The 10,107-nt window shown below is 37.4% G+C and overlaps 1 protein-coding gene across 1 annotated transcript; it reads right to left on the bottom strand.

Annotated features, from left to right (window-relative positions):
* Positions 1-2,491: 2,491 nt before the first annotated feature.
* Positions 2,492-10,042, bottom strand: LOC128239204 (baculoviral IAP repeat-containing protein 3-like). Its single transcript, XM_052955738.1, has 6 exons — positions 9,913-10,042; positions 8,707-8,787; positions 6,560-6,737; positions 6,014-6,218; positions 5,545-5,699; positions 2,492-5,308 (listed from the first exon to the last, which is right to left on the bottom strand). Exons 3-6 carry the CDS (start codon positions 6,641-6,643, stop codon positions 5,249-5,251), a joined length of 504 nt encoding a protein of 167 aa, XP_052811698.1. The 5' UTR covers positions 6,644-6,737; positions 8,707-8,787; positions 9,913-10,042; the 3' UTR covers positions 2,492-5,248.
* Between the last annotated feature and the right edge of the window lie 65 nt (positions 10,043-10,107).

The raw sequence follows: 10,107 nt of genomic DNA, 5'->3' as shown, positions 1-10,107 counted from the left end.
ATGCGCTAATGGTATTACAGCGAAATGAACATGTTATGATACACAGTATGTGTGCCAGTCAATACATGTATGATATAACTGTACTTCCAATTCGAGCGACACGTAATATGGGGTTTATACATTAGTAAGATTACCCGTATACTATATTTAAAATTGTTACGCGTACACTGCGCAAATATTACCTGTCAAAATACTTGCAAAACCACGCAATACGTTAAAATCATCGACAACAATATCATAATTCTATTTAAGGTCAATAATACAGTGTGTGTATACCACATGATATATTACGTCATTTAAAAAATATTATGCTACATCGGAAGGCAACATTTTGATTAAAAAGAAGACGGAAATCAAAGATAACTTTTCTTTTACTACATCATTCTAAATAAAACAGTAAGCTATAAGATAGTCTTTGCCGCTTTAAGAGCCCCGCCCAAGTTTTATTACCGAAGTTTAATAAGGTGATTAGTTCATCAAACACTTCGACAGACTTAATATTGTTTCCAAATTAATGTTTTGACAGTGCTCCGTCAGACGGCCGTATTGTGAAAAGGTTTGTCGAAGTGTTTTGAGATATGTTTTGAGACACTAACAAATGGTAGGCAACGCAGGCCCGCCACATTAAAACTAAAATCCTATCATACACGGTTGCATGACTATTCCCCACGACCTATCACAACTTTTATGAAACTATTATTTCAATCAAATCTCAAACACTTATGAGTGTCACACATGACCATCATGATTTACTCTCGTCACACTTACAGATGGTTTGTAACTATCAATGGAATGTTAATAAAACGTTATGATGATAAATATGTTTAATACAAATAGCTATCCGTCTGACAAGGTCCAATCGGGGCCATGTGTTAGGTTCCTGTAACAGCTTTCGTTTTCAGGAAGGAAATACAACACACTGAAGATAAATGAGTTTATTGAATCCAGATGTAACACACTATAAATATATCTTCAATTATACAAACATTTTATTATGCAAACACAAACATAATATTCTGCTTACGTAAAAACAGGAGATCTCTGTGAGTTAGACAGTTTGTTACTTATGCGTTTTTTGTATAATTATTACTTAAAACACATCTATTGTACCCTAAGAATGATATGTACAACTGCATTTCAAGTTGTTGAAGCGCATTGAATGATCGACCGGTTAAATCGTAGCCTTATGTTACGCTCGTAATGCACGGTTCGAAGTCGCCGTGGAGGCCAAGTCAGCAAGGAAATAAGTGTAGTTTACAACTACAACAATAACAACAATTACTGCTACTTTTACTACCACTACTTCTACTACTGCTACTGCTACTGCTACTGCTGTTAATGCTACTGCTAATGCTACTTTTGCCAAATGCTACTCCTTCTACTACTAAAACAAGTAGAAGTACAACTACTGCTACTGCTTCTACTACTAATACAAGTAGAAGTACTACTACTGCTACTGCTTCTACTACTAATTCAAGTAGAAGTACTACTACTGTTACTGCTTCTACTACTAATACAAGTAGAAGTACTACTACTGTTACTGCTTCTACTACTAATACAAGTAGAAGTACTACTACTGCTACTGCTTCTACTACTAATTCAAGTAGAAGTACTACTACTGTTACTGCTTCTACTACTAATTCAAGTAGAAGTACTACTACTGTTACTGCTTCTACTACTAATTCAAGTAGAAGTACTACTACTGCTACTGCTTCTACTACTAATACAAGTAGAAGTACTACTACTGCTACTGCTTCTACTACTAATTCAAGTAGAAGTACTACTACTGCTACTGCTTCTACTACTAATTCAAGTAGAAGTACTACTACTGCTACTGCTTCTACTACTAATACAAGTAGAAGTACTACTACTGCTACTGCTTCTACTACTAATACAAGTAGAAGTACTACTACTGCTACTGCTTCTACTACTAATACAAGTAGAAGTACTACTACTGCTACTGCTTCTACTACTAATACAAGTAGAAGTACTACTACTGCTACTGCTTCTACTACTAATACAAGTAGAAGTACTACTACTGCTACTGCTTCTACTACTAATACAAGTAGAAGTACTACTACTGCTACTGCTTCTACTACTAATACAAGTAGAAGTACTACTACTGCTACTGCTTCTACTACTAATTCAAGTAGAAGTACTACTACTGCTACTGCTTCTACTACTAATACAAGTAGAAGTACTACTACTGCTACTGCTTCTACTACTAATACAAGTAGAAGTACTACTACTGCTACTGCTTCTACTACTAATTCAAGTAGAAGTACTACTACTGCTACTGCTTCTACTACTAATTCAAGTAGAAGTACTACTACTGCTACTGCTTCTACTACTAATACAAGTAGAAGTACTACTACTGCTACTGCTTCTACTACTAATACAAGTAGAAGTACTACTACTGCTACTGCTTCTACTACTAATACAAGTAGAAGTACTACTACTGCTACTGCTTCTACTACTAATTCAAGTAGAAGTACTACTACTGCTACTGCTTCTACTACTAATACAAGTAGAAGTACTACTACTGTTACTGATTCTACTACTAATACAAGTAGAAGTACTACTACTGCTACTGCTTACTAATACAAGTAGAAGTACTACTACTGCTACTGCTTCTACTACTAATACAAGTAGAAGTACTACTACTGCTACTTAAACTTCAACTATTTCATGTTGAGAATCTCGGATGGTGATGTGGAGTTCTATCTACAGTTGGAATATCCCTCAGTTTCTTTATCACGATGTCGTTGTCCGTGAACATAGTTTATATGTGATGGCATAAAAATGTCAAATTTTATAGTAAAATTAATATTTTAGACAATTAATACGAATACGAGAGCTTCACTTGAGAATGTGAACAATAATACATTCTTTTTACAAGGCAGTAATGTAAACAATATAAAACATTGAGCATGAGGCACTTCATGTTGGGAACAAGTATTGAGCATGAGGCACTTTATGTTAGGAACAATGAGGCACTTCATGTTAGGACAAGTATTGAGCATGAGGCACTTCATGTTAGGAACAATGAGGCACTTCATGTCAGGAACAAGCATTGAGCATGAGGCACTTCATGTTAGGAACAAGCATTGTACATGAACCACTTCATGTTAGGAACAAGCATTGGGCATGAGGCACTTCGTGTTAGGAACAAGCATTGAGCATGAGGCACTTCGTGTTAGGAACAATGAGGCACTTCATGTTAGGAACAATGAGGCACTTCATGTTCGGAACAAGTATTGAGCATGAGGCACTTTATGTTAGGAACAATGGGGCACTTCATGTTAAGACAAGTATTGAGCATGAGGCACTTCATGGTAGGAACAATGAGGCACTTCATGTTCGGAACAAGTATTGAGCATGAGGCACTTCATGTCAGGAACAAGCATTGAGCATGAGGCACTTCATGTTAGGAACAAGCATTGTACTTGAGGCACTTCATGTAAGGAACAAGCATTGAGCATGCGGCACTTCATGTTAGGAACAATGAGGCACTTCATGTTCGGAACAAGTATTGAGCATGAGGCACTTCATGTTAGGAACAAGCATTGTACATGAGGCACTTCGTGTTAGGAACAAGCATTGAGTATGAGGCACTTCATGTTAGGAACAATGAGGCACTTCATATTAGGAACAAGCATTGAGCATGAGACACTTCATGTTAGGAACAAGCATTGAGCATGAGGCACTTCATGTTAGGAACAAGCATTGTACTTGAGGCACTTCATGTAAGGAACAAGCATTGAGCATGCGGCACTTCATGTTAGGAACAATGAGGCACTTCATGTTAGGAACAAGCATTGAACACGAGACACTTCATGTTAGGAACAAGAATTGAGCACAAGGCACTTCATGTTAGGAACAAGCATTGAGCACGATACACTACCTGTTAGGAACAAGCATTGAGCACGAGGCACTTCATGTTAGGAACAAGTATTGAGCACGAGACACTTCATGTAAGGAACAAGCATTGAGTACGAGGCACTTCATGTTAGGAACAAGCATTGAGCACGAGGCACTACATGTTAGGAACAATGAGGCACTTCATGTTGGAACAAGCATTGAGCACGAGGCACTTCATGTTAGTAACAAGCATTGAGCACGAGACACTTCATGTTAGGAACAAGCATTGAGCACGAGGCACTTCATGTTAGTAACACGCATTGAGCACGCGGCACTTCATGTTAGGAACAAGCATTGAGCATGAGGCACTCCATGTTAGGAACAAGCATTGAGCACGAGGCACTTCATGTTAGTAACAAGCATTGCGCACGAGACACTTCATGTTAGGAACAAGCATTGAGCACGAGGCACTTCATGTTAGGAAGAAGCATTGAGCACGAGGCACTTCATGTTAGGAACAAGCATTGGGCATGAGGCACTTCATGTTAGTAACAAGCATTGAGCACGAGGCACTTCATGTTAGGAACAAGAATTGAGCATGAGGCACTTCATGTTAGGAACAAACATTGAGCACGAGGCACTTCATGTTAGTAACAAACATTGCGCACGAGACACTTAATGCTAGGAACAAGCATTGCGCACGAGACACTTCATGTTAGGAAGAAGGATTGAGCACGAGACACTTCATGTTAGTAACAAGCATTGCGCACGAGACACTTCATGTTAGGAAGAAGGATTGAGCACGAAGCACTTCATGTTAGGAACAAGTATGAGGCACTTCATGTTACTAGGAACAAGTATTGAACGTTTCATTCATATCTAATATTAGGAGCCTTTAATCTGAGTGCAATTATAAAAAACCACAATAACTGGCTTGATACTTGAAAACGTCATTGCGCCATTAAGAAAAAAGCAATTTTATTGAAAACAAAGTAATCGGGCCTATATTTCTGATGCAATATAACACTACAACAAATAACATTCTGATTATATAAGATAACATATACATCACGTTTCCATGTTCGAAATGTGGTTTTACATAACCCATGAAATTCCTCTGAGTTACAAGGAAAGAAGTCGTAAGACAGTATTCGTTTTTAAAAAGCTTGAGTAACTGTGTTAAACTCTTAAATTTTACACGATTCTCGTTTGTACCCTGCTTCGAGTGTTCATTTGAGAACTTTTTACTCAGGACAATTAATAAATTAGTAAAATGATTGGCCTTAAATATATAAATATACATTAATCATCGATGTAGCAAGTTTTTATTCTTTGAAAATATGTATTTTGTAGGTGTAGTAATCTAAAAAAACCATGAAACTATGATTCATATACCGTTTGATTCTTCCGAGTTTCTCTGTCGTTTCCTGGTTTTTCCCAGTAGAACCTTGAACATAGTGATTGATCAATTAAGCTTTCTTCCACTTTGTGTATGACGTGATATTTCATAAATAAAAGCATCATCATCATCATCATCATCATTATCATCATCATCATCATCATAACCTTACAAATAGTTTGTATATACATGTACTTTCATTTTAATCAAAAATCATATACAAAAATATTCTTCTTTCATTCGATTTATACATCCCCCCCCCCCCCCACAGTCAACAATCTTACCTCATCCACAAACACGAGGCCTTTGGTCAAAATGATGTGTGGACAATATGGGTGCGTTAGGCAGTGCTCCACAAAAGGGTCCCTATTGTAGACATGGTCCCGCCATTTTCCGATGGACATGTCACAGTAGTAGCAACGAACACTGTCTCGCTCAACTGAAATATAAATAAAACATACACATAGACCTTTGCAACATCAATTATATGACTATTGAAATGAATATATAAATCATAAATCATGGGTTTGCCGAACTGTACAAAATGTATGCGGACCCTTATGCATTGGGAAATATTGGAGCTTATTTGAATATTTTTAAAATGCTTTGTAAAACCTTTTCAAAAGAACAAGATGAATACACGGGAGCATTATCATTTGAATGTCATTGCAAGGATTGTGTTTGAAGGTAAGACAATATAACGTTTAAGAACAAAATACCATATTTTTATTGTCGCCAGACAAAGGAATTTACTAGAGTAATAGAAGCCAGCCGCAGACAGCCCATCTGTGTTAATGCGATGTAAATAACGTGGGTCCATGTGAGAGAAAGACATCCGCCTGCATATTCCCTGGCTCATGTTAAGGGTCGCTGGGGACCCTAAAACTATTTCCCTGAACAGGTTAGCGTTTGATGGCAAGACTAGCAGAAGATATGAAACAAAGTCCTGCTTACCAGCCTATAGAAGAAAGAAAGACATATTATGTACAAACCACAATCTTATCATAGCACAACGATTAGGTTATGAAACATGATCGTTTTGAAATTACCGAAAACTAACTTTGATATAAGTTATATCAAATATGCATATAAATGAAAAACAAGCTCCTTATTTGAAGGAACAACAATCATCCATATTCTTGTTTTCTAGCGCATATACGCTCACAAAAAGGGACAGCGCTGGTAAGGCATATAATATGATCGCATATAAAAATATCTTGTTTAACCAATACAAAAACATACCTAACCTTATTCTTACCAATACACTTAGAAAATACGCAATATCAAACACAGTTTTACAGGATATGCTAGTCCGTCCTCGGCGCAGATCCTGCTGACCTCTAACCCCCGACAGACGTAATGGCGGCCAAGCATTTGGTCCATGGCACCTCACGGATGTGTTGCCTGATGGCATCTTGCGGAGACAGTCCATGGCAAGTAAAGTTGCAAACTCCGCAGCCAATGGCCAAATGTCCCCCTAGATATAAAAGGCTGATTTTTAAACAGGGTTGTTTTCAACCCTGTTCAGTGTAGCCACAAACTCGACACTCACAACATAAAATGCCTATTAATAGTAACAAGTGTCGTCTGCCTCTTTGCCACCAAAAATATAGTTCGAGAAAGTGCGGACTATATAAATTGCAAGCTATGTTTCAAATAACCGAGCTAGATTTGACAAAGCAAGAAGCAATCATAACGCAATATCTATTTTAATCATTTAATTTGCTGAACTTAGATAAAGATAATATTAAAGTAGTATCCCTGCGCCCAAAAATATATGAACATAGAAACGTAAACAAAGAATTAATATCCACTCAAAGCGCACCATTCCATCACGTGACATAATGCTCTCATCCTCTGCGCACAGTTTCCCCACTTAAAACATCACGTGATAGCCCGCGTGGGAATAACAAAAGCACGCAATTTTGGCAGTGGAGTTAGCTGACGATAAAGAAATAGAAAAAAGTTGCTGACCATATAGACAAAGAAGGAAACAAAACAGTTTTGAAATTAAAGATTTTTTAAGAGTTAGTTTGTTTAATTTATTTTATAAACTTTTTATAGTGTACGTATAGACGGATGTTTGTGTATTTTGTTTCGAAAATGGTGGTTATATTTTTTTGCTGGTTTGTGTAATGCACCAGTCAATTGTAACCACGGCCCCCAGGTCCGGGGTATACCGGGGATAGCCGCGGAAATGGGCCGTGTTTTTGCTTTTCAGGTGGCCCCGCAGTGCCGGGTGAATGCGGTGGTTTTGTCTCCGTGCAAAATATAGCGGGGAATGGGCATAGTGTCCCTGGGGTGCGGGGGCATTTGGCGGGGGATTTTACCATCAGTTCGTCCCCACAGGGCGGGGATTTTACCCGGGGTTGGCTGGACCGAAAGTCAAAGTCACCGCTATTCCCCGGACATGGGGTGGGCGTGATTACAATTGATTGGTGCATAAATATGAGAAAATTTCACGGATTTAATAACCTTTTTAGGTGTTTCATTTACAATTGTTTGAAAGCAATCATTTTAATTTGATCATTTTAATTAAGAAACTTTTTCTCTTTAATCTGATATATTTTCGAAGTTGTTTTGTGAATAGACAAACATAGGCAAACTCTTGCTAATGAGTAAAGTTTGATTAGTATATATTTCATTTTCTTGGTTGGGAATAGCACAAGCATTCACCCTTTTTAATATTATCATTTTCTATAAATAAACCCCACACATTTGCGGGGAGGAAGGCTTCCTGGAGTTTGTTTCTATGCTGTTTCAATTATTCGCCAGCCGTTGCATATTATCTATTAATCGTTCCTCCCAGGTGAGAATCCATTTTTTATGTTAATAATGAATATATCATTTTAAAATACTATTTAAAATTTTAACAGTGGCCCTGAAAAGGATTTCAATTTAATAATTAGTATAGTCTTTGTTTATGCCAACATCAAATTTCCAACCGGAAACGTTTTTAGAGTATCTTTTAAATTCACCCTGGATGATCAACCCATTTCTATTTTATTTCTCTGGTTAATAAATCCTTGGTAACACCATAGGATGGAGTCTTATGCTGGGATTGGTTACATTTCACCATCCTGTTTTGCGTGGTTACACAGCGACATTAACTTTATTGTCAATAAAATATTAATTTGTCATTTACCATCATGCTTCAAAAAACCTGAGGCGGCCCCTGTGGTTGTTTTACACGGGGACTATTAGATTCACTGTGCTACATATCAGCACCTTATTAACGCACACATGATCGAGAACCATAATGGTGAAAACCCGTATAAAACCCTGTCTTCCATTATGCTGACAATTTAGGAAGTTCGTATTTAGGTATAGTTGATAATATACCTGAAGATATAATATGCCTACCTTGAGCTATTGACTACGAAATGATATTGAACTCAACCATGTATAATTGCAAATGTCACATACATATTCTTAAAAATACTTACTCGACTTGAGCCCGTATCGCTGCATTTGAAGCTGACACAATTCTGCGTTCTCAGACATTGAAATATATCTATGTTGGTGACCTGACAACAAAAACAACCCATAATACAATCAATGGAAGTGTCAAGTTCAATCTTGAATGAAGCTTATTCTTAAATTCGTTCTAAATATCAAGAGAGAGGTATTTCTCCCAACTCAGATAAGTAGATCCAAAAATTTGGCCATGCTAGAATATCAGTATCTTCCATGGCCGAAAGTGTAAGGTAGGTTCATTTGACCCGAGCGTAGGGTGTTTTGCGGAAATGAGGTTTACCGAGTTTCCGCAAAACACCCTGCGCGAGGGTCGGGATGAACCTATCTTACACGATCGGCTATGGTAGATTCTTTTTCTCCCACCTCAGTTAAACAAAATTAAGTAAAAATATATTTTTTGCTGGAACTCTTTTGTGCTAAGTGATATGGATATGCGATAATTCGTGGTTGTCATGGATATGCGCGCAGTGATTCAGATTATGTTTATAGTCAAATCGGTCTGTAAATAGTTCTAAGGAGAGTGAAGCATTATTTCGTGAAAACTGTTTTATGGTGACATATTAAGCGAGAAATACTTAATTAGCGTTCTAAATATTGCCACAAGACAAGATTTACATGATGCTACAGACGACAGTCTTCAAAAAGGGAGGTAAATTACAATGCGGTGGCCATTAAAAAGGATTTCCATACGGATATTTTATCTTCGCCCGTGGGCAAGATAAGAATTTCTAGCATGGTTAAATTATTGGATCTACTTATCTGAGTTGGGAGAAATCTTATCTTGCCCACGAGCAAAATCTTATCTTGCCCACGGGCAAAATCTTATTTTGCCCATGGGCAAATATAAAACAAGTTCCCGTATGGAACTCCTTTTTTATTGAAATCACACAATTACACCCCGTGTTGAAGACCGTAGTCTGTATCATCATGGAAACCTTGTCTTGTGGTAATATTTTAAATCCAAATTAATTATTTTTCGCCTCAAATAGCACCATAAAAAGTTTTCACACTCCATTCAAGAAATAATGGGGCACTCTTCTCGGAAGTATTTAAAGGACGATTTTACTATTTACATCACTGCGCGCATATCCATGACCACCATGAATCATCACATATCGATACGCCTATTATTTTCACTACGTACAAAAGAGTTCAAGTGTAAAAAATCATTTTACCTTTTTTAACTGAAGTGGGAGAAAAAGCATCTTCCATGGTAAATTTAATTATATTGTAAGAGACTTCCAGAAAGAAGGTAGACACGAACGGGTCCATGTACATATTAACAAAGGTACAACACTATATAAGGTACCACCTGTTTCTCACGCGACATGGTTGATATGACTAAGCTTTCTATGCAACTGAAACCCGTG

Source organism: Mya arenaria, chromosome 6 (assembly GCF_026914265.1).
Source record: "Mya arenaria isolate MELC-2E11 chromosome 6, ASM2691426v1".
Taxonomy (NCBI): domain Eukaryota; kingdom Metazoa; phylum Mollusca; class Bivalvia; order Myida; family Myidae; genus Mya; species Mya arenaria.
The sequence above is the reverse complement of the archived record's forward strand: the minus strand, read 5'-3'. Positions and strand labels throughout refer to the sequence as shown.

What these genes read in the sequence shown, in the direction of transcription:
- LOC128239204 (XM_052955738.1), bottom strand. Translation starts at nt 6,643, where the DNA reads ATGGACCAAATGCTTGGCCGCCATTACGTCTGTCGGGGGTTAGAGGTC. An exon ending in AGGACGGACTAGCATATCCT is followed by an intron (nt 6,219 to 6,559) that starts GTAAAACTGTGT and finishes TTTCTTCTATAG; the next exon opens with GCTGGTAAGCAGGACTTTGT. An exon ending in GCCTCGTGTTTGTGGATGAG is followed by an intron (nt 5,309 to 5,544) that starts GTAAGATTGTTG and finishes ACTATGTTCAAG; the next exon opens with GTTCTACTGGGAAAAACCAG.